This window comes from Macaca fascicularis, chromosome 7 (assembly GCF_037993035.2).
Source record: "Macaca fascicularis isolate 582-1 chromosome 7, T2T-MFA8v1.1".
Classification (NCBI taxonomy): domain Eukaryota; kingdom Metazoa; phylum Chordata; class Mammalia; order Primates; family Cercopithecidae; genus Macaca; species Macaca fascicularis.
Genome location: NC_088381.1, coordinates 99,199,318 through 99,223,523, shown reverse-complemented (window position 1 = coordinate 99,223,523; position 24,206 = coordinate 99,199,318). Strand labels below are relative to the sequence as shown.

The 24,206-nt window shown below is 36.8% G+C and overlaps 1 protein-coding gene across 31 annotated transcripts in view; it reads left to right on the top strand.

The window, feature by feature from the left end:
* Nucleotides 1-24,206, top strand: part of HEATR5A (HEAT repeat containing 5A) — a 124,416-nt gene that overhangs the window by 13,550 nt on the left and 86,660 nt on the right. For 5 of the 31 annotated variants that reach the window (XM_065548704.2, XM_065548703.2, XM_065548702.2 and 2 more), the window contains exons 2-11: nt 1,225-1,326; nt 3,627-3,826; nt 5,841-6,052; nt 7,551-7,659; nt 10,986-11,135; nt 11,799-11,973; nt 16,823-16,983; nt 18,464-18,719; nt 19,264-19,419; nt 22,064-22,314. In XM_065548704.2, coding sequence (XP_065404776.1) covers nt 3,701-3,826; nt 5,841-6,052; nt 7,551-7,659; nt 10,986-11,135; nt 11,799-11,973; nt 16,823-16,983; nt 18,464-18,719; nt 19,264-19,419; nt 22,064-22,314 — 1,596 coding nt within the window. In that variant the 5' untranslated portion in view covers nt 1,225-1,326; nt 3,627-3,700. Of the gene's footprint in view, nt 1-1,220; nt 1,327-3,626; nt 3,827-5,840; nt 6,053-7,550; nt 7,660-10,985; nt 11,136-11,798; nt 11,974-16,822; nt 16,984-18,463; nt 18,720-19,263; nt 19,420-22,063; nt 22,315-24,206 lie in introns of all 31 variants that reach the window. The other 26 variants (XM_073997192.1, XM_065548701.2, XM_073997195.1 and 23 more) reach the window with 9 other exon arrangements.

The window sequence follows — 24,206 nt, the reverse complement described above, 5'->3', positions numbered from 1 at the left end:
GGGGCTTGATTGGATGAAAGGGTGGCAGCATAGTATGTTGTGGTTAAAACAAATATATCTGAAGTCAGATTGCTTAAGTGCACACCCAGGTTCTCTGTGACCTTGGGAAAGTCACTTAACTTCTCTGTGTTTCAATGTCCTCGTCTGTAAAATAGGGCTCATAAAAATAGCTGCTTCATGGACAGTTTGTCAAATTATTCAAGAAAATAATGTAAAGCACTTAGAGTACTGCTTAGACTATAATAAATAGTAAATATTAGCTGCTTCTGTTAAATATAGCTGGCATTACATTTGGGGCAGCAGTTTTATAAAATCCTTTTTTCAAGTAGCAACTAACTATACTTTGAAAAATATATTTAAATATATTGACATATGTGTTCACTTGTAGTAAATCACCTTGTAATCTCAATAGAAACATAAGAGAAACTAAGAGAAAAATTAGAAAAATAAGCATTCCTCAGGTATATGTAGGGTTGTGGTTATATTAAAACATATAGCAGATAACATTGACTGAATTTGTATTCATCTTCCTGATGAGGTAAGACTTCAGATAAGAGCAGCAGCCATCTGTTTGCAAAATGCCCTTGTTTATCTCATGGGTAGTGCATATGTGGAGCTCTCAGGTGCATTTTAGACTTGTGAGTTTAGATGTGAGATTACCAATATGAATTGTCTACTTCTTTTAGGAGTAATTTACATAAGGAATATATTGAGGGCATTAGAGATTACTTTATGACCTGCTTATGATCTCAAGCTTTTTGCTGAATTATTTATTATCACATTGTGTTAGCTATTTTGCTTCTTGATAGATCATTTTACACCACAATATTGCTGCTGCCTAAAGAAAAAAAACGTCTCTTCAGCAGATACTAATGACTTCTAGAAAGGGTAATTTGATTCTGAAGATAGGATTTTGACTTGCCCTGGTATTAATAAGAAATTTTCTCTATGATACTGTGGTTATTTCTACCCCCCAAACAATCATAGATACCAAGTGCAAACTTGTTTTTCACCTTGTGTGTATTTAGTAGGTTTCTTCCAGAAATTATTTCTGTAGCATTTATTAACTGTATCCTTAATTGTGAATATTTTGGCTAGTTCACTTCAATAATTGAAGAAAGGAAAGGAGGGTTTTTTAAAACAAGCTAGAATTTATGTTGCTTCAGTAAAAATGAATGTTTAACAGCATTGTTTATATTCCTTTTTTGTTGTTGTTCAAGACAGAGTCTCACTCTGTCTCCCAGTCTGGAGTGCAATGGCATGATCCTGGCTCGCTGCATCCTCTGCCTTCAGGGCTCAAGCGATTCTCCTGCCTCAATCTCCCGAGTAAGTGGGACCACAGGTGTACAACATCATGCTTGGCTAATTTTTGTATTTTTTGTAGAGATGGGGTTTCGCCTTGTTGCCCAGGCTGGTCTCGAATACCTAAGGTCAGATAATCTGCCTGCATTGGCCTCCCAAAGTGCTGGGATTACAGGTGTGAGCCACCACACCTGGCCACATTGTTTATATTCTTTGTTCTGTAAAAGTGACATTTTTGAAAATGACCTAAGATTTTCTTTCTCTTTCGTTTTTTTTTTTTTTTTTTTTTTTTTTTTTTCTGGTGGAGAGGGTGTCCCACTGTTACCTAGGCTGCTCTCAAATTCCTGGCCTCAGCAGTTCTCCTGCCTTGGCCTCTCAAAGTACTGGGATCATAGGCATGAGCCATCACACATGGCACTGGACCCAGATTTTTTCTTTTTTTGATTTTGAGACAGGGTCTCACTCTTCACCAGGCTGGAATGCAATGGTGTGGTCATGGCTTACTGAAGCCTCAACCTCTCTGGCTCAAGTGATCCTGCTATCTCAGTCTCACAAGTAGCTAGGACTACAGGCATGCACCACCATGCCTGGCTAATTTTTTAATTTTTTGTAGAGACAAGGGTCTATGTTACCCAGGCTGGTCTTGAACTCCTGAACCCAAGACTCAAGTGATCCTCCCGAAGTGCTGGGATTACAGACGTAAGCCACTGTGCCTGGCCCTGGACCCAGATTTTTATGCACAATCTTCTTATGTTTAAATGTTAGCCCCAATGCATTGCAGGCAGTCTTGACCAACAGGGAACCAGTTTGTGACTACTGTCTTTTAAAGAGGCTGTTTTCAGTTGTATTATAATTATGATGACCTGATACTCTTAAGTGATTTCAAACAGGTAAACCATTTGAAATTATGAAACAGATAAACTGTTTGAAAAAATGAAAAGCCTTTCCCATGTCTGTCATCTAATTTTCTAATACCTCTTTAGTTACTGGCTTCTCTGTAAAAGTATGAGATTTGTTTAGGGAAATGTGAGATATGTATTTTAACTATTTTAGTTAAATTAGCCATAGCATTTTATCTATATTCCTATGAAATTCCAATTAACATGTTTCTATTTAAGGACATTAGTGAATAGGAATACCCATCTTTTGTACATGCTATGGTACCTTCTATGTTCTTTAACTTTCCTGATGATAGCTGCCACTCCTGTAAGTAGTAGTAGTTTTTAATAGCCAACTTGTGTTTTATTTCTTTTCTTAAATAATTTTTTTCTACTTTTTGTTGTGCTTTTTAAAATGCAGAAAAATGAAGAGTAGTGAAATGATCACTCACATATCCACTACCTATATTCGGCTGTTAACATTTTGCCATATTTTATGGTTGAGTAAGTGGTTTAACCATTTAGAAAGTAAGTTACGGTAAAGCATGCATCTCCTAAAAATAAAAAATCTGTCTAGTAATCACAATGCCATCTTATAAATTTGTATGTTAATGTGAATATGTATATATATACATACATTTATATTTATATGCTTTTGTGCTCTGTAACAGCACTAAGGTGTACCCCAGGAGATGCCTTGAATAAGACAATAATTTTACAAACCCTGTGTCTTCTGTTGATTGTTTGCTACCACAAAATTAAGGCTACACTGGATCTAGGTCAGAGCAGATATGATCTTGATTGCTATAATTCCTGGACAATACCCATTTTAAAAAGTTTGCTCTCACAAGACTTTCAGATATAAGCCTAGTTAAGATTGGACTCTCCTAAACTCCTCACCTGAAACTACAAGCAGTGCCTTTAGTAGGCTGGGAGAACTGATGCTAATGGGCTTAAGTCCCTCTTGGATCTCCAGGTAAATGACAGGGCATGTACCTAGCTAGGCAAAGGCCCAGAGAGATGGTAAGCTTTACTATAGAATTCTAGTAGAAGGTCTGGATGTTTGGTGTCATTTTTTAATATGTACCTATTACCCATTTTAGTAAGTTACTTAAACTGCAAAGAAAACCTAACACGGAATAAACAGCTTAATCTTAAAATTTTCAAAATTTTAGTGGAATGTCTCTTCTGTTTAGCAAGTTTTTGCATACAATTGCCAATAATACTACTCTATTTTGCCTGTCTGCTTGAGTACAGAATATAAAGGTGGATTTTATGTCAGTGTTAACTAGAACATTATTGGGATTTTCCCAGATTCACCCTAGAGCAGTTATAAAAAATGTATACATTTAATTATGTTTTCACTTTTCTGTGAAAGATTTCCAATATTATGATTGCCTTCCTTTTTATTCCCCTTTTAAAATACATTATTTTCCTGTATTGCAGATTTTTATTCTTAGGTATATTGACCAAAGTTTAACGAGAAGAACTGTGACCAGCTAGGAGGATTGCTGCAAGGAATGGAATTAGCTCATAGCTTATTGCTGAATGAAGAAGCATACAATCAACTAGGTGAAGTTCAGAAGGCAGAGTTTATTTTTGAGTGGTTGAGATACTTGGAGAAGCTCTTGTTAGCAACCAGCAGGGTGGGTAAAATGACAACATGTTTTTTTAAGTGCCCATGTTTACTTCCTTTGGTTTGCTTTTCTAGTTTTTTCCAGAATAATGTAATTTAACTTTAAAATGTTAGACTTTGTTAAAACTTAATGAAACATAGTACATTTTTTGTTCCCTCATCAGAGTTTTTACTATTAGAAGTTTTCGCTATTCAGAAAAGCAGGAAGAAATTAGCTAATGTTTTTGGTATTACTTTAAAAATATATGAAACACCAACTACAACTACTTTGTATTATACTTCATTTTTGTTATCTTCTGCATCTGTGTTCCTCCATGTCCAGAAAGCCCTGGTAAAGTATGGTGGCTAAACAATGTAGTGGGAGTTTCACTTTAAAAAGGTAGGAAGACTTGAGGTGTATGAATTCAAGAGCCTATGGATAAACAGATTCTCCCTTAAAAGCTTATGACATGAGTATAAAAAAGGAAAACTGATCACTCATACCCTTCACGTACATTCAGCAATTAGTAACATTTTGCCATGTTTGGTTGATTAATTTACTAAGCCATTGAGGTGGCACTTCTAGCCTACATCTCCTAAAAATAAGAACATTTTTTCACATAATCACAGTACTATATGCAGTTCCAAAGTGGTACAAAAACACTACTCATGGAGACATTTAGAATTTAACAAAAGACATTTTATTTATGAATTTAAAATAATAGCATTCCAAAACACATTCTTGTTCTGAGACAACAAGGAGCTATGTGACTCTAGTTATCAAAATATTTGACAAGTTTGCTGATCTTTAAGAGAGAAAAAAAGCAACTTCTAGATTTGGGGGGAAAAATTAGCAAAAGACAAAATTCTATACACTGACAAATATTTTATTGTGGAATTTTAGGCTTCAGTGAGCACCTGAATACCATTAGCTTCATAATGATACTGTGTACTTTTTATTTGGATAGCAGACAAGGAAAATGGAATAACATTATTAACATTTATATACATAAGCTTGCAAAAAGAAAATTGCATTACACTTAGGAATAGATCTGAATAAAACAGGTAGCCATTACAAGGTCAGCTCTGGTTACAGATTATAGGTTACTGCTTTATGCAGCTTATATGGGGGAGGTGTAGGATTAGTAACTCAGACGCTGTACTTGAAAATACAAATTTGGACGTGCTGATGCGTACTTGTAGACCCAGTTACTTGGTAGGCTGAAGCAGGAGGATTGCTTGTGCCCAGGAATTTGAGGCTGTAGTGCAGCACTATAATTGCCCCTATGAATAGCCATTGCACTCTACCCCAAGCAACATAGTGTGACCTTGTGTATTAGTCCGTTCTCACACTGCTGTAAAGAACTACCTGAGACTGGGTAATTTATGAAGAAGAGAGGTTTAATTAATGCACAATTACATAAGCTTAACAGGCGTGACTGGGAGACCTCAGGAAACTTACAGTCATGGGAGAAGGTGAAGGGAAAGTGAGGACCTTCTTCACATCGTGGCAGGAAGGGTTGGGGGGAAGTGTCACACACTTTTAAACCATCAGATCTTGTGAGAACTCACTCACTGTCACAAGAACAGCATGGGTGAAATCCACCCCCATGATCCAATCACCTTGTAGCAGGCCCCTCCCCTGACACATGGGAATTACCATTCAGCATGAGATTTGGGTGGGGACACAGAGCCAAACCATATCACATTGTCTCTATGAAAAATAATGATACAATTTGCTCTACCTTTCAAACAAAAGGAGATTTAGAATACATAGAGCCGTTATATTTGTTAACAGAGATTACAGTATAATGTGGTTTGGAATTTTTGGAGGGTTTTTTTGGAGTTATTAGCAGAGCAACAAACTACCTGTTTAGTGTGGCATAATGACCACACTACCAACTTATTTGTAACTTCCAGTCAAAATAAGTTTGCATTTTTCTAGAGCCTTTTTAGTTCTTAAATATTTGAAAGAAAAATTATGTTAGAGGATTACATATAATTATATTGACTTTGAAGTGTCTTTGTGTTATCTTTCTTTCTAGAATGATGTAAGGGAGAAACAGAAGACTCTTGTTGAACAGCTCCTGTCTTTGTTGAACAACTCCCCAGGGCCTCCTACCCGCAAACTCCTTGCTAAGAATCTAGCCATACTTTATAGTATTGGAGACACATTCTCTGTTTACGAGGCAATCGATAAATGTAATGATCTTATTCGTAGCAAAGATGATTCTCCAAGTTACCTTCCTACTAAGCTGTAAGTGAAACATTAAAACAGAACAGGAAACAAAATATTGCTTCCTGTTGTATTTTTATGAAGTACCCATAGTACTTGACAATTACTTTGAAACTGAATACAAACTCAGTTTTACTCATTTTAAGAAACTAACACTTCATGTTAGTTACTGAGAAACAATTCTACAAATACTTTAGACATATTTGAAGTCTAGATTTGAGATTCAAAACATCTTCCTAAAAAAAATTTTAGCAGTTGAATATTTAAGAAAGATATTTTAAATTCTTCACATTTTTGGATGCTTTTGCAATTTATTCATTCTTGGTTATGAAAATTGATAATAAATATCATGTAGAAAAGTATTTGCTAAGATCCTGAAAAGAACAGCCTAGTTTCTCTGTAGGATTTAGTTCATTTTATCACCTGTTATCTTTAAAAAGGCAATGAGCCACGTAGTATTTCTTTTTTTCTTTTTTTTTGAGACAGAACCTCTCTGTCACCGAGGCTGGGGTGCAGTGGCGTGATCTCGGCTCACTGCAACCTCCGCCTCCTGGGTTCGAGCAATTCCCCTGTCTTAGCCTCTCAAGTAGCTGGGACTATAGGCACGCACCACCACTTTGAGCTAATTTTTGTATTTTTAGTAGATACGGCATTTTACCATGTTGACCAGGCTGGTCTCAAACTCCCAACCTCAAGTGATCCACCCGCCTTGGCCTCCCGAAGTATTGGGATTATAGGCATGAGCCATTGCGCCCAGCCACCATGTCATAATTCTATAGAAGTTTTTGTTGCTCTAATTTTTACTTATAACAGAATGTATTCCCCCATAAAGTTTTCAGATTTCAAACTTGATGAGAACATTATTTCTTGTTTTTATTTTTGTCTTTAAGCTTAACTATTATCTAATATGTAGCTGAGTTCTGTTGAAATATTTTGTAGAATTTTGTAACAAAGTTGAGGGTGTGTAATCTTTGGGCTGAGTAGTAATCACAGATTAATACATCCTTATTATTGAAAGTATAATCATATTCACCTAAGTGTCATGCCTTAAGATTTAACCACAGAATAGATTCTTAGAAATTTTATCCTTTCAAAGTAAAATTTAAAATAGTAACTTTTTCAACAAGTGATGCCAGTATAACTGTATGTCCACATGCAAAAGAATGAATTTGGACCCTTCTATTACACCATGTATAAAAAAATTAACCCAAAATTGATCATAGATGTAAGTGTAACAGCTAAAACTATAAAACTCGTAAGAAAAAACATAGGGGTAAATCTTTGTGACCTTGTTTTTGGCAGCGTTTCTTAGGTATAGCATCAAAAAGCACAACTGACAAAAAATAGATAAGACTTCATCACAGTTAATACATTTGTGTTTCAAAGGATAATACAAAGAAAGTAAAAAGACAACCAAGAGAATGGGGAAATTTTTCAATAATTATCCTTACATATTCTAAGATATTTTTATTCCTATTGTTTCAGCTGTGACTAATTTCTAATTTAAATGTTGTTTCAGTGCTGCTGTGGTATGTTTGGGTTCCTTGTACAAGAAGTTGGGTAGAATACTGGGTAACACCTTTACTGATACGGTGGGGAATATTCTTAAGGCTGTGAAGAGTGCAGAGGTAAGTAATTACAAGTTCAGCCAAAGAATGAAAATACAGCATTTTATTGGTTTATGCTTTCCCGAGCAAATAAAAGAACTTTACATATGACAAGCATATGTAGATATGAATATAAATATACCTATAAATTAAATATTTCTAGATGATGCACAATATGTACTCTGTATATTGAATTCCTGTCAGAAAAATAGTAATGCAGTAGAATTTCATGTATTCATATAAATCCAAGTGGGTGAAAACTAATGTATTCCACTTATAGGCCCATCCCTGCTCTCTCCTCTTACTCCATCTTTTCTATTTGATAGTACTTACTGGTGCCAGTGCAACTGCTTGTCACTAGGGACTACATAGTTGATAAACACTGTATACTTTATGGATAGATGAGTTACTATACTAGCATCAGAAGGTAGTAAGGAATATAATCTGAGGGGAAAGAGTGTAGAGGATGTGTGACCAGATCCAGATGACCTTTTAATTGCCAAGGGAGTGTATTTTCAACTGAATCCTCATTGAAATACTTGTGTCACTTACTACTCTGGAACACCCCTTGTTTTTGAGACTGTCTCTTCATTTGACTTTAAGAAACTAAGATACTGTAATCTCTTGCCAACTGTGGTTTTACTGGTTTTGAAATGAAAGCATTTATATGTTTGTTTAGCAAAAGGTTTAAATCTGTGGTCCCTAATATGTAAGGACAACTTAGCACCTTTAAATATAAAAACATGGACATGGTAGTTTGCACCTGTAATCTCAGCTACTTGAGAGGCTGAGACGGGAGGATCACTTAAAGCCAGGAGTTTGAGACCACCCTGGGCAACACTGGAAGACTCTGTCTCTACAAAATCATAAATTAGTTGCAGTATGGTGGTGAGCACCTGTAGTTCTAGCCCCTCAGAAGACTGAGGCAGAAGGATCACTTGAGCCCAGGAGTTCAAGGCTGTAGTGAGCTATGGTCATGCCACTGGACGGCATCCTAGGTGACAGAGCAAGACCCTCTTTTTTTTTTTTTTTTTTTTTTGTGAGACGGAGTCTGGCTGTGTTGTCCAGGCTGGAGTGCAGTGGCACGATCTCAGCTCACTACAACCTCCACTTCCTGGGCTCCAGCAATTCTCCTGCCTCAGCCTCCTGAGTAGCTGGCATTACAGGCGTGTGCCACCACGCCCAGCTAATTTGTTGTATTTTTAGTAGAGACAGGGTTTCACCATGTTCACCAGGCTATTCTTGAACTCCTGACCTCAAGTGATCCAGCTGCCTCAGCCTCCCAAAGTGCTAGGATTACAGGCATGAGCCACCATGCCCGGCCCAACACCATGTCTCTTAAAAAATATTTATTAGAAAAAATAAATCTAAAAACATCACACTGGTTACTCTTGTTAGTTTATTTACAAAAATCTGGAAAACAGCTCTGAAGTAATTTATAGAAATGTTGGACAGTCACACACACATTTTTTAAAAATGTAGCAAGGCAAAACAAGGGAAAATTCCAATTAAAAAAATGGGTAAATTTTAAGAAGAATGTAGCTGATTCAAGAACTTTAAGAAGTGAAGACTCTAACATAAAACTGGTGAGAAAATTTGCTCATCAGATCACTTCTCAGCAATAGTTTCCCAAAAGATTGGAGAAAATGATTAAGGAGAACAGATTTTTATAACATCTATAAATCTAGTTTTATTTAAAAGCAGATATCTGTAAGAAATTTTATTTATTGAGATACAGCCATTTTAAACTTTCTTCCTCCTAATTCCACTGGTTAAGCTATAACACTTTTTAGGCCCCTTGGTTAATAGAGGATTACTCTATAGTTATGAAAATGTTTTAAGTTACTGTTAAGTATTTTGTTGCTCCCCTATTTTTAAAATTTTTTTAGCTAACGTCCTTGAGCCGTATTCCCTACTTTTGATCTTTGATTTAGTTGATCAGGTATCACAACATTTCAGAGATATCCACACCCACCAGTGATACACAACATTTGGAACTGGAATAAAAGAAAAGTTCAGAAGATTCTCATTGACACCATTTTATTATGTTCACCTATGACTTTGAAGTGCCTTTAAACAAAGATGAATTAACAATATTACTATGAAGTGATTCTTGATGCTGATCTTTGTCTTCCTCCAACTCCAACTTATCTACCTTCAGTGGCCTTAACTTCCTGGGATATAGATATGATTTGAGGTATTTAGTAAAACATTAATAAAATAAGCGACTACTTTTTTTTTTTTTTAAGACAGGGTCTGGCTCTGTCACCCAGGCTGGAGTTCAGTGGTGCAATCTGCACTCACTGCACTCTCTGCCTCCCACTGTACCCTCTACCTCCCACTGCACCCTCTGCTTCCGAGGCTCAAGCCATCCTCCCACCTCAGCCTCTCGAGTAGCTGAGACTACAGGTGTGCACTACCATGCTCCCACCTCAGCTTCCTGAGTAGCTGGGACTAGAGATGTGCACCAACACGCCTGGCTAAAATTTGTATTTTTTTAGAGTTATGGTTTTACCATGTTGCCCAGGCTGGTTGCGAAGTCCTGAGCTCAAGCACTTGGCCCACCTTGGCCTCCCAAAGTGCTGAGATTACAGGTGTGAGCCACCGGGCCCAACCAAGCAGCTACTATTTCTTGACTGTTTACTGTGTGCCAGGCACTGTGTGAATGTTTACCCATGAGGTTCATCTTATCCTCATTTTATAGATGAGGAAATAAGTAAGAACAACTTAAAGTCACAAAGTTACTGAGGGTCACAGAGAAGTTCAAACCCAGGTTTTTTCAGTTCTAAATCCAAGACTTTAAATTGTGAGTTATGCTATTCCAACCAATAAATAATAACAAAGTATTATAGCTACCAAATCTATTGAACATTTGTTGTATGGCTAGGCTTGTTATAAGCACTTTGCATGTATGACTCATTCATTCCTTACAACAGCCTATGAGGGATACTATTACCTCTATTTTTAGATGAAGAAACAGATTTGCCCAAGGTCCTATCTAGTAAATGGCAGACCCTGCATTTTTAATACGTTAGCTTAGACTATAACAACTATTTATTGAATGCTTAATGGCGTGTAAGCTTTGGGCTAGGCACTTTTCATGTAATTTTGTTTAATCTTCACATCAACCCTGTGAAATTTGTATCATGTTGAAATCCGGTGTATACAAGTAACTTTTCAAATAATATTTCATAAAATAGTAACTTGTTTCTTGATGTCAGAATGGGTTGGTCAGTATGTATAGAAGTCTGGGTATTTCTTCAGTACCAGAGACAGATATCAGTGTTTAATCCTGTTCTTTGCAGTGGAATTATTTTTCCTATTTAATTTTTTTTTCTTTTTGGTAGTCTCAAGGCCGATATGAGATTATGCTAAGTCTGCAAAATATATTGAATGGACTAGGAGCTGCTGCTGCACCTTGTCACAGGGATGTTTATAAAGCTGCTAGATCCTGCTTAACAGATAGATCCATGGCTGTTCGTTGTGCTGCTGCAAAGGTAAAATGATCTAATAAGCAGACTTTAAAAATTAGTATGAAGAAAATTAAATCAGATTATCTTTGTGAAAGCTACATTATTTTGGTAGTCAGCTAGGACTATCTCATTTTAACATACGAGGAAACCGAGACCCAGAGTTATATGAATTTCCCAAGGTTTAAATAGTTAGTAACACATAGTCAGAGGGTAGGAAGTTCAGGTTTCCAGAATCTTAAGTATTCATTCTACTCTACTAAAAATTTCTCCCTAATTGTGTAAATTAAAATTTACATGTGAGGTTTATGTTGTCTCAAAGTGATTTTTTGTTTTGTTTTTAATTTATACCTTCTTAACATAGTTGGTAAGATAATACAGTGAAGTTTTTTTAATGTTGGAATTATTCTCCCAGATGTTCATAGCCAACAGATTGATTCTAAAGGCATTTTTCATAATCTGTGGAGTTAGAAATGGGTCCTCCTCCCACCTCTTGTAGGTTCATTCTCTTCTATAATATAATCTTTATGACTTTTAATAAGTATTCATTTATTATTCTTGTAATCATAATAGATACTCTGAATTTGTGCATTATTTTTTAAAACCCTGATAGTTTCTGTAACTTATGTAGCTCTGAACCTGACATTTGTATTTTATTTTTCATTAATTTCTCTCTGTCCAATTGAATAGTGTCTCCTTGAACTTCAGAATGAAGCCATCTTTATGTGGAGTATGGACCTGGACAGTGTGGCCACACTGTGTTTTAAGTCCTTTGAAGGTTCCAATTATGATGTGCGGATTTCTGTTTCAAAGTTACTAGGCACAATATTAGCTAAAGCTATAACTTCTAAACATCCAGGAACAGGTAAATACATGTAATTGTTTTTAAAGTATCTTCTGTAATTTTTTCCCCAGTTGATATAAACAAATATGTATAATGTTATTGCTACTCATTATAAATCAATTTCGGGCCGGGCATGGTGGCTTATGCCTGTAATCTCAGCACTTTGGGAGGCCAAGGTGGGTGGATCACCTAAGGTCACGAGTTTGAGACCAGTCTGGCCAACATGGTGAGACTCATCTCTACTAAAAGTGCAAAAATTAGCTGGGTGTGGTGGCACACGCCTGTAATCCCACCTACTTGGGAGGCTAAGGCAGGAGAATCACTTGGACCCAGGAGGCAGAGGTTGCAGTGAGCTGAGATTGCACCACTGCACTCCAAAAAAAAAAAAGTTCCTTTTTTTTCTTTTTTTTTCTTTTTTTTTTTTTGAGACGGAGTCTCGCTCTGTCACCCAGGTTGGAGTGCAGTGGCACAATCTCTGCTCACTGCAAACTCTGCCTTCCAGGTTCACACCATTCTCCTGCCTCAGCCTCCTGAGTAGCTGGGACTACAGGCACCCGCCACTGCACCTGGCTAATTTTTTGTATTTTTAGTAGAGACTGAGTTTCACAGTTTTAGCCAGGATGGTCTCGATCTCCTGACCTCATGATCCGCCCGCCTCGGCCTCCCAAAGTGCTGGTATTACAGGCGTGAGCCACCACGCCCGGCCATTTTTAATTTTTTTTTTTTAAGTAATCGTGAAGTGTTATCCAATAAATGATATGATCTAAATACTGATTTTTTTTTTTAAAGCAGCATGCATCTGACTACATATATTTGGCTTGCCATTTTTTAGGTTGGTACAATGGAGCATATAATGTAGATAATTCTAGATATTTGAAGTTTATTGTATTTGGACAGTTTTGCTTTGTCTTAGTGATTTCGTTGTTGTTGTTTTTGGAGACAGGGTCTCACTCTGCCACCCAGGGTGGAGTGCAGTGGTGCAATCACAGCGTACTACTTTCTCCGTCCCAACCCCAGAATTAGCCATTTCTCTAAGGAGTTCTACTTTTGAATCTTTTGAATAGTCAAATAGAATAGATGTTGAGTGTGAAAGAGAAGTCCAGGGTGACTTTATGAATTTTGGGCTGAAAACCCGGAAGTATACAGTTGTCATCAGCTTACATGAGCAAGTGTGCAAGTAGAGTAGGCATGTGTATGTGTCAGGGAGGAGGATCAAGCACTGCGTTTAAAACAATTTGGACCATTAAATAGACATCGAAATACAGATATCAAATAGACAGCTGGATGTGAGAGTCTGGTGTCCAGGAGAGGAGACTGGACATCAACTTCATAAATTTTAGGAATAAATTAATAGTGATTATTCAGGAATCTCTAATATAGAGATGGAATTTAAGCTATGAGATTAGATAAGATCACAAGACAGTGAGTATACATAGGGAAGAGCAGACCAGGTACTAGGTCATGAGCTTTCTCTAGTAGAACACAAGGAACCATCGAAGAAGACAGAACAGAAATTTCCAGTGAGAAGGAAGGAAAGAAAGCCAAGAAAGCATGTCTTGTGGTTTTATCCAATCTCATGCCATCTTAAAGTATTGCCATATACATTGCATCATAATTATAAATGATAATTTTACAGTGGAAAAATCTGGCAGACTTACACTGTGCAAATGTTCAAAGCTAATATCACCTATGTAGGGACAGACTGACATCACACCTGGCAGTGCTTTTTGATGTTATGCATTGAAAAGGATATAGCATTACTTATGTAGTTCTCTGTCAAAAATTTGGAGGAAATACCAGACAAACTCATATCAAGAGCCATTCTATAAAACAACTGGCCATAAGTGTATTCTTCAGTAGTAAGAAAGTAATGAAGAAAATATGATGAGTCCAGGTAGATGCAGTCATGCATAGCTTAATAATAGGGACATATTCTGAGAAATGCATCATTAGGTGATTTTGTCATTCTGGCAACATCGTAGAGTGAACTTACACAAATCTAGATGATATAGCCTACTGCACACTAGGCTATTGCTCTTAGGCTATACATCTCTACAGCATGTTACTATGCTGAATACTGAGAAAACTGTAATACAATGGTATTTGTGTATCTAAACATGTCTAAATATAGAAAAGGTACAGTATAAATATGATATAAAAGATAAGAAGTGGTACACACCTATAGGGCACTGACTATGAATGGAACTTACGGGACTGGAAGTTGTTCTGGGTGAGTCAGTGAGTGGCGAGTGAATGTGAAAGCCTAGGATATTACTGTATACTACTGTAAATGTTACAAACACTGTATACTTAGGCTATGCTAAATTTTAAAAATGTATGTTTTTCTTTAATAATAAATTAGCCTTTGTTTACTGTAAGCTCTTTACTTTATAAACTTTTTGATTTTTAAAATTTTTGATTCCTTTGAATATTTTTATAACAACATTTAGGGGCCAGGTGCAGTGGCTCATGCTTGTAATCCCAGCACTTTGGGAGGCTGAGACAGGTGGATTGCTTGAGGTCAGGAGTTTAAGAACAGCCTGGCCAAGATGGGAAACCCTGTCTGTCTACTAAAAATGCAAAAACAGGGCGTGATGGCATATGCCGGGAGTTACAGCTGCTTGGGAGGCTGAGGCATGAGAATCACTTGGACCCTTTAACTTGGGAGGCAGAGGTTTCAGTGAGTTGAGATTGTGCCACTACACTCAAAATAATAATAACACTTAGCTTAAAACACAGATACATTGTACAACTATACAAAAACATTTTCTTTATATCCTTGTATCCTTGTTCTATAAGCTTTTTTCTATTAAAAAAAAAAACCTTTTTTTTTTTTTAACTTTTAAACACATACATAAGCCCAGGCCTACACAGAGTCAGAACCATCAGTCTCACTGTCTTCCACCTTAATATTTTGTCCCACTGGATGGTCTTCAAGGGCAGTGACACGCATGGAGCTGTTGTCTCCTGTAATAGCGATGCCTTCTTCTGGAATACTTCCTAAAGGGCCTACCTGAAGCTGTTTTGCAGTTAACTTTTTATAAATGAGAGTATACTTTAAAATAACAGTAAAAAGTATAATAAATACATAAACCAGTAACAGTTGTTTATTATCAAGTATTACATACTTTACATAATTGCATGGTCTTTACTTTTACATGACTGGCAGTGTAGTAGGGTTGTTTACATGAACATCACCACAGACATGTGAGTAATGTGTTGGAATGTCATGAGGCAATAGGAATTTTTCAGCTCCATCATAATCTTACAGGACCACCGTCATATATGTGATCTCTGTCATTGAACAGAATGTCCTTATGTGGTACGTGACTGTATATGAAAGTTTATTATACTCTTCTTATTTTTTTCTAATTTTTTTCTAATTTTTAAAAATATATATTTATGTATGTCCAGATTCCATTCACTCCACTTTAACCACCTTGATCCAAGTCACTATCATCTCTTGCTTACACTAATAAATCACTCCTAATGGTTTTCCCTGCTTCTACCTCTACCCCACTCTATAATCTTCTCTCAACACAGCAGCAGCATGACAGATTACATCACTTGTCTGCTCAAGGTCCTCCACTGGCACCTCATTTCAGTCACAGCCTTATTATAATGACCTACAAGGTCCTATATCTTCTGCCCTCTCCCCATCCTTACACTCTGACCTGTCTCCTACATACCCCCTCCACTGCTCCATCCACATAGCTCTGTGTGAACTCACCTGGCATCCTATAAAGGCCTTTTTGTCGTAGCCATTTCCTCTGCCTAGAATACTTTTTCTGCAGATACCCTCATGACTAATTTCTTCCCTACATTAAAACTGTGTTAAAATGTCACCGTTTCATGACTCTTACCCCAATACCCTATTTAAAGTCACAAACTACACTTCGCTCCACCCCCGTATTCCTGACCTCATTTTGCTCTGTTTTCTGCATGGTTTTTAATCACTCTTTAATATACATAGTCATTTATTACGTTTATTGCTGTCTCAGAATTTATGATCCACAGAGCATGGATTTTGAACTGTTCAATAATGTTTCTTCCCCAAATGCCAAGTTAGATTTTCATTTGTCTCAGATGGTTTTCTTTAGGCTAGGGAGGAGGTTTTTGTGTTCATAACTGTAACAAAAGTTTATTTCTGTGCTCTTGTAGAGGGTCAGAGCTTGTGACCATTAATTTTTGAGGGAGAAATGGTTTCTTCTTTTTTTTAGGGAGATAATATTATCTAGATAGTCACAGGGAGAAACCCAGCTGTGTCAAACTGAAGTCAATCTTACACATTCCTGCCTTAATTAATCTGTTAGTTATTGTAGCCTAAGAGCCAAATGAGTAGTTTTAATGAATTTAGCTTTGATTTCTTCAGAGACTGAACGAATAGTAAAAGTTTTATTGCCAATAGAGAATTTTTAAAAATAGGACATTTACATTGTATACATTTCTTAGAGAGTTGTACAGCATTTGGAAAAATAAAATTATGATTTTGGCATTTTCCATGTTTCAAAAGAATTTTCAAAGTATTGTACAGCATTTTCATTTGTGGAGGACTAGGGCAGTCTTATTTATGTTTTTTCCCCTGTTTTAGAAGACAGCCTTTCTTCGAGGAAAGGAAGCAATAGATCATGATCTTAGTCATAGTCTTTAAGATGCTTTTGACGTGCACTTCAGGGTCCATTCTGATTTGACCTCTGAACCCTTGTGTGACTTTGTGTATTACTGTGTAGACTGTTCTGCAAATTTTGCATTTTGTTTGAATTTTTAGTTTATTTTTGTTTCTATTAACATGCTGGCTTTTTGCAAATCAAGAACATGCATTAAAATTTAGTCTATAAAATATGAATCACAGTTTTGTTCTTTGTCATAGCAGCCTCACGTCAAAGCATTCGCAGAGTATCTCTGGAGGAAGTTCTGGAATTACTAGGAACAGGGTTTCTACGTGGGAGTTCAGGATTCCTTCGAGCCAGTGGAGATATGCTGAAAGGAACCAGTTCAGTCAGTAGGGATGTTCGAGTTGGAGTTACTCAGGTTAGAATCACAAATCAGTATCTAAATCTAACTCTTACTGGCCTATAATGAAAGTTTTAGTATCTGACTCCACAGAAGTGGTACTATGCAAGGTCCACACTTATGCTCTCATATCTATTAATAGATATAAATGGTAAGGCCAAAACTTTTTTTTAAAGTAGGTTGCAAGTAAGAGAACCTTATTACCATAATGTGTTTTGCGTTCCTAATAATGGAACATTTTAGTTTTCTTTGAAACAAGAACTTTTTTTGTTTCTAGCTGTTGTGCTTTCATGTATCTTGTGGTTTAACATGTTTTCCATTGTATTTGTGTGTGCTCATACAGTTCAGATTTAAGCTATTAGGTACATATTGTTTAGCATGGGTGAAATAAACATTTTATATGGCTTTAACCCTCAGGAAGTACTGCATGTAGTTTACTTCAGTGCTTAAATTTTTGGTCCTAAACAAATTTTAAGAGGTAAACTCTTAAAAGAGTTATCTTACAATAAAACAAAGAGATATCTGCCTTCTTTCCTTGGATTATCTTTTTTTGCTAAACCTGTTACCATTCAAAGCAAACTTGTATTTTTGAAAAATTCACATATATTGTCATTGTTTTATACTGTATGTAGTCTCCATGAAAATATGAGCTTCCCACTATAATTGTAATTAAACTGTGTGTTTCTAAGGAACAGATTACCTAAAACTACTTTATATCTGTGGAGTAAGGGAAACTGTTAATGTTCATGAAAATAAAGAATTAAATTCCCTTAGAGTTATAATGTTGGAGCATAGTTAATTCTTATAATGTGTTTGTATGTTTAAATAGAGATTTCTTGTTCAGAATGTTAAATCTCTTGGAGCCGTTGTTCACAGAAGCCACAGACACATTTTACATATTAGCTGGGTATGCTGACTATTCTGAAACTGTAGTCTGACCAAAATAAAACAGGGAGGTAACATAAATGAAGTCTTGATTGGAAGACTATGCACTTCAGACCGGGCGTGGTGGCTCACGCCTGTAATCCCAGCACTTTGGGAGGCCAAGGCGGGCAGATCATGAAGTCAGGAGATCAAGACTATCCTGGGTAACATGGTGAAACTCCGTCTCTACTAAAAATACAAAAAAAGTAGCCAGGCGTGGTGGCGGGCCCCTGTAGTCCCAGCTACTCGAGAGGTTGAGGCAGGAGAATGGCGTGAACCCAGAAGTAGAGCTTGCAGTGAGCCGAGATTGCGCCACTGCACGCTCCAGCCTGGGCAACAGAGCGAGACTGTGTCTCAAAAAAAAAAAAAAAAAAAAAAAAAGCCCTTCAGTTCTGGCTTAAAACAAACAAAAACAAAATGGTGCTATGTTTATATATTTCAAGTGGCTATAAATTAGGAAAGAATACAATTTATAAGGAATAAGAAAAATATTAGTAAATGCTGCATATTTTGTGAGGGAAAATACAGAATTGAAACAATTTAATATTGAAAATAAAACTCTTTTCTTTTTTAGGCTTATGTGGTATTTGTTTCAACATTAGGAGGAGCTTGGCTAGAGAAAAATTTTGCTGCCTTTCTTTCTCATATCCTAAGCCTTGTGTCACAGTCACACCCTAAAGCCACCCAAACTCAGATTGATGCCATTTGCTGTCGCCGTTGTGTTTCATTTATTCTTCGAACTACTATAGGTGGTCTTCTTGGAGAAAAGGCTCAACTTGCAGTTGTAAAGGATATTTGCCAGGCCATCTGGAAGCTAAAGAAAGTTATGGGTATGGATCTCTACTAAGACAGTTTGTTTAACAGTGCTAATGGAATTGTCCATTTGGGAAGGCTAGACTGATATATGATACTGTATTAATACAGAAACCTTGAAGGCTGATAGAAGTTCCTCAGAATTCCCGTTGTACTTCCTGTAGAAGTTAAGATAAATTGTTTTTGAAACAGTCTATCTCAGTTGCTGTACCATCTTAAGTCTACTCTCCTTATCTCGAATACTGGTAATGTTGGATATTAAATATCAGTAATGTTGAAATCATTTTTAGTTTCCCATGAGTTCTCTCTTTCAGTGCCATTTGCTAAGGGAGTAGTAAGGGATCTCTGATTGGAATGCTTGAACTAAATTGGTTATAGTAATTCATTTCTTTCTTTATTGATGCAAGTCACCATTTAAGCATTTTAGTTATTGCCTCAAGTATTTCTTATAGATCAAGTGTATGTATTAATTTTCGCCGTTACACCTTTTAACTCTTCATACCCTTTTCAATATATTTTAATACAGTGGTGATGCATAGTTAATTCTTGCATTTCTGTCAGATGCCGTAATGAGTGATGGTAATTTGGAAACCCGGGTTGGTTCCACAGATGTAGCAGCTAGCCAGCATATGCTGGTTTGTGCTTTACAAGAACTTGGAAATCTCATACACAATCTTGGCACCACAGCGGCACCTTTGCTACAGGATTCAAGTACAGGTATATCTGTTGTTTGTAACTCATTGGAATACCTTTTTTTCCCTTGAACACTAGATAACTTTGTTCCAAGGAAGGAAATCTTCATGTAGTTTACTTATAGATTCCGTTATAGATTTATTAGAAATGTTTTATGAAAAATTTATAATCATTATTAAAAAGATGTATATTGTTTAGTTTTTTCTTTTGTAATTAAAGATTGTTCTGTAAGTCTCTGCCCCACCCCCCATTCTAGAGACTTATAAGATAACCTGGAAAAACTTTACAGAGAAGTAAACCTGAACTGTCTCTGCATCTGCAGTGAAAACACTAGTACGGTACAAGTAATTCAGTTCCTCAGAGGTCTTTAAAGCAGTATTTTCTTTCTTTTTTTAAGTATTTAATCACTTTATAATAGCTTTATTCAGATACAATTCATGGCTAGGCACAGCGGCTCATGCCTATAATCCCAGCACTTTGGGAGGCCGAGGCGGGCACATCACTTGAGGTCAGGAGTTCAAGACCAGCCTGGCCAACGTGGCAAAACCCCGTCTCTACTAAAAATACAAAAATTAGCCAGGCATGGTGGCTCTTGCCTGTAATCCCAGCTACTCGGGGGGCTGAGGCACGAGAATCGCTTGAGCGCCAGAGGTGGAGGTTGCAGTGAGTCGAGATAACGCCACTGCACTCCAGCCTGGGCAACAAACAAAAGAGATGTAAATCACTTGCCATGAAGTTTATGCTTATGAGGTATACAATTCGGGGGTTTTGAGTATATTTGCTCTACTGTACAGTTACTACCACTGTCTAATTCCAGAGTCTTTTCATTACCCCCAGGAAGTTGTCATTTCCATTTCCCTTTCCCCCAGCCCCTGACCACCATGAATTTACTTTCTGTCTCTGTGAATCCACCTATTCTGGATATTTCATGTTTAAAAAAAAAAATTCATTCAATATATAGTCATAACTGACTTGCTTCTTTTTAAAATCACTTTTAAAAATCGTTTTTGAGGCCTGATATGGTGGCTCACGCCTGTAATCCCAGCACTTTAGGAGACCAAGATGGGAGAATTGCTTGAGCTGAGTTCAAGACCAGCCTGGGCAACATAATGAGAACTCCTCTCTACTAAAAATTTTTTAAAACTTAGCCAGGCACGGTGGTGTGCACCTGTAGTAGTCCCAGCTCTTTGGGAGACTGAGCCAGGAGCATCACTTAAGCCTAGGAGATTAAGGCTACAGTGAGCTATTATCATGCCACTGCATTCTATCCTGGGTGGCAGAGTGAGACCCTGTTTCAAAAAAATGCATCATCATGGCTTTTATCCTTTGTGGTACACATTTCTTTCTGAGAAACTTTACATTATATTTGTGTGTATAAGCTATTTAGATCTGGAACACTTACTTAAATAGAATTTGACATGAAGCATATGTTTCATGAAAGTTTATGTTGAATCATAGCAAATAATACCTTTCTTTTATTGGTGATGGCGGTCACTTCACTGTCTTTGTCGTTAGTTGATTAGTAGCCCACTGAGGACCTAGCGAAGCCTTGATTTTATAACATTGTGTTCTTGTAAGAGCAACATGGTGGATAGAAATTGTATTAATTATGTAGGCCAGGCACGGTGGCTCATGCCTGTAATCCAGCACTTTGGGAAGATGAGGTGGGTGGGTCACTTGAGGTCGGGAGTTCAAGACCAACCTGGCCAACATGGTGAACCCTTGTCTTTACTAAAAATACAAAAATTAGCCAGGTGTAATGGCACACACTTGTGATCGCAGCTACTCAGGAGGTTGAGGCAAGAGAATCACTTAAACCCGGAAGGCGAAGGTTGCAGTGAACCAAGATTGCACCACTGCATTCCATCCTGGGTGACAGAGCAAGACTCCATCTCAAAAATAAAAAAAGTATACTAATTATGTAGATAAATGTACTAGAAGGATTGAAAAATAAAAAGGATGGGGCAGGGTATGACTTTTTTTTCTTTTTTTTTTTCAAGGCAATGTCTCAGTCTGTCACGCAGGTTGGAGTGTAGTGGCGCAATCTCGGCTCACGACAAGCCCCGCCTCCCCGGCTCAAGTGATCCTCCCACCTCAGCCTCCCTAGTTGCTGGGACAACAGGCATGCGTCACCATGCCTGGCTAATTTTTTGTACTTTTGGTAGAGACAAGGTTTTGTCATGTTGCCCAGGCTGGTCTCAAACTCCTGAGCTCAGGTGATCCACCTGCCTTGGCCTCTCAAAGTGCTGGGATTACAGGCGTGAGCAACCACAGCTGGCCAGGGTGTGACATTTCAAGGTGTTATTTATTGATAATTTTTAATTTTTAGTACCAAATTAATAAGCAATCTGAAGCTAAAGTAAGAGATTGGCTGATTTAGGAAGTAAAGTTTTCTTTTGTATACGGACTTAATTTAGGACAGCTTTCATGAGCTATATTACTAGAAGTAATTCTTAGGTTAGAAAATTATTTTGCATAGGAATGGTGAGAAGGGAGAAAAATGAAATTAAAAAAAATTATTTATAATTATGTATTTTTCTATTATAATTAGGCTTTTGATAAAAATATTTTATATCCATGTAGCTACGTATTCTTTTGACTATTTTATGATCAGTTGAGTTTTATCTATATGTACCTAAGTTATCATTTGTTTATTCTGTCCTCCCAGGCCTCCTTGACAGTATCTTGTCAGTTACTCTTCATCCTAGCATTTCCGTTCGACTAGCAGCAGCTTGGTGTTTACACTGCATTGCCGTGGCATTACCCTCCTACCTAACACCACTCTTGGATCGTTGCCTTGAACGGCTTACTGGACATAAGTCTTCACCTGAAGCAGTGACTGGCTTCAGTTTTGCTGTGGCAGCTTTGTTGGGAGCAGTAAAACATTGTCCTTTAGGAATTCCTCATGGAAAAGGCAAGGTAATGATTTCATTCTCTATATATTATAACGTGGTGCTTTTTGTTAGAAGTGTTTTCACATAGTAACAGAATTTGTTACTGAATGCTTTATTTTGCTGTACATCTAGCCCTGCCATGTAAGTACATTTAAAATTTTATTGCAGAGGATAAATAGATCTGCAAAAGAAATCTTAAATAACTAAACTTAATATTTAATAATTTAGTTAGTAGTATTATTGGTGGTATTACTTTAAAAATAGTTTACATATCTTAAGATCAAGTAGATAAATAATTATGTTAATGTTCTTAGGAACCAAGATTTTCAATATAAGTAAAAAGAACTGTAACTGTAGAATTAAGTAAAAGCCCCATACGTTAGATTCAAATTGAAATTATCAGTATGAGCTCATTTTAATTTTTCGAAAATATTTACATCCTCCTTTTGTGCAGTGAACAGGCCTAAAAGCAGTGATGACCCAGTGTCAGGGATACCCCAGTGCCCAGGTTATAGCTCTAAATACTGTTTCCAACCAAAAAGGAGTCAGGACTCCATGGAGCAATGGCTGCTTTCAGATGTGGGGCAGGAAATGCACAACGTAAACTTGGGATATCTTGTCATGCCAGAAAGTAAGGAAGTCATCAAGGAATACTGTGTTCATTTTAAAAGGAGGTAACTTAAGAGACTCCCACTGATCAAAGATGGCATGATTTATACATCAAAATTAATAATGACTACAGGGAATTAAAACATACTAGATAATATATAAAATTTCATGAGTTCATAATGATATTCAGCTTCTCCAAATTGTATTGCTACCAAAAAGTTTCATTTTCTAAGTAAATTTAGAATCCAGCACTCTCAGACAAATAAATGATACAAACCTAGTGAATAAATAACCCAGTTTTAATGTACAAAGAATTTTGAAGAGAACTAAAGAAAAATTTTAATGAAACCTAGATAATATAACTAGGCAAGCATGGTGTTTGAATTTTGCTTCTTATTTAACAGCTAGGAATTGTAAGTTGTCAGAGAACATTATTTGACAGTGAAAGCCCTTATAACCCATACCTCTCACAAATTCGTAAATATATTTGAAAAAATATATCACCATTATTCCTTTCTTTCTCATTGCCACTCTTGTGTCATTATGGAGTTTGATAGGATATACACCACATGGTAGGCTCTGCAAAAGACCATTCCATAACTTGAGCAATTCAAAAAATATTTTGAGTATTGCCAGTGCCGTTGAAATAAGTTAGGTAACAACTTTGGAAGATGAGATTATTTATTTGAATTTATTATTTTAGTTATATTCTTAACACATCACATCTTGCTAAGCAAAGACTTGTCATTGAATGTATTTAATTAAACCTATTCTCATATCTCATTAATTCAGACAAGGTTCCCATTCCCATATTATATTTGGAATTTCTTTCCGGGAGAAGATCCACTTGTTCTGATTTGACTAGAATGATTTGTTTTGTCCTTACTCTTTTTGAGTGCTATCCATTGACTGTATAAGCTGCAGGGAGTCCTAAATTAGTAGTAAGTTGGTTGGTTGTTTTAAAATACACTAGTCTTCCTCTTTAAAAAATTTGTATGCCAACTCATAATACTTCCTGCTTTTTCAGGGGTGATTGGTAATAGATGTTTTCTCATATTAGATGCTCTCTGGCCTTTGTCATATGTAATCATACGTTATCCATAAATGTGAAATGTCTGGTTTTTCCTCTCTGTTGTTTATAACACTGCCTATTTCATGGACCCCTTTTTTTTGAAACAGGGTCTTGCTCTGTCACCTAGGCCAGAGTGCAGTGGTGAGATCATAGATCACTGCAGCCTCAAATGCCAGGGCTCAAGTGATCTTCCCATCTCAGCCTCCCAAGTAGCTGAAACTACAGGCGCATGCTTC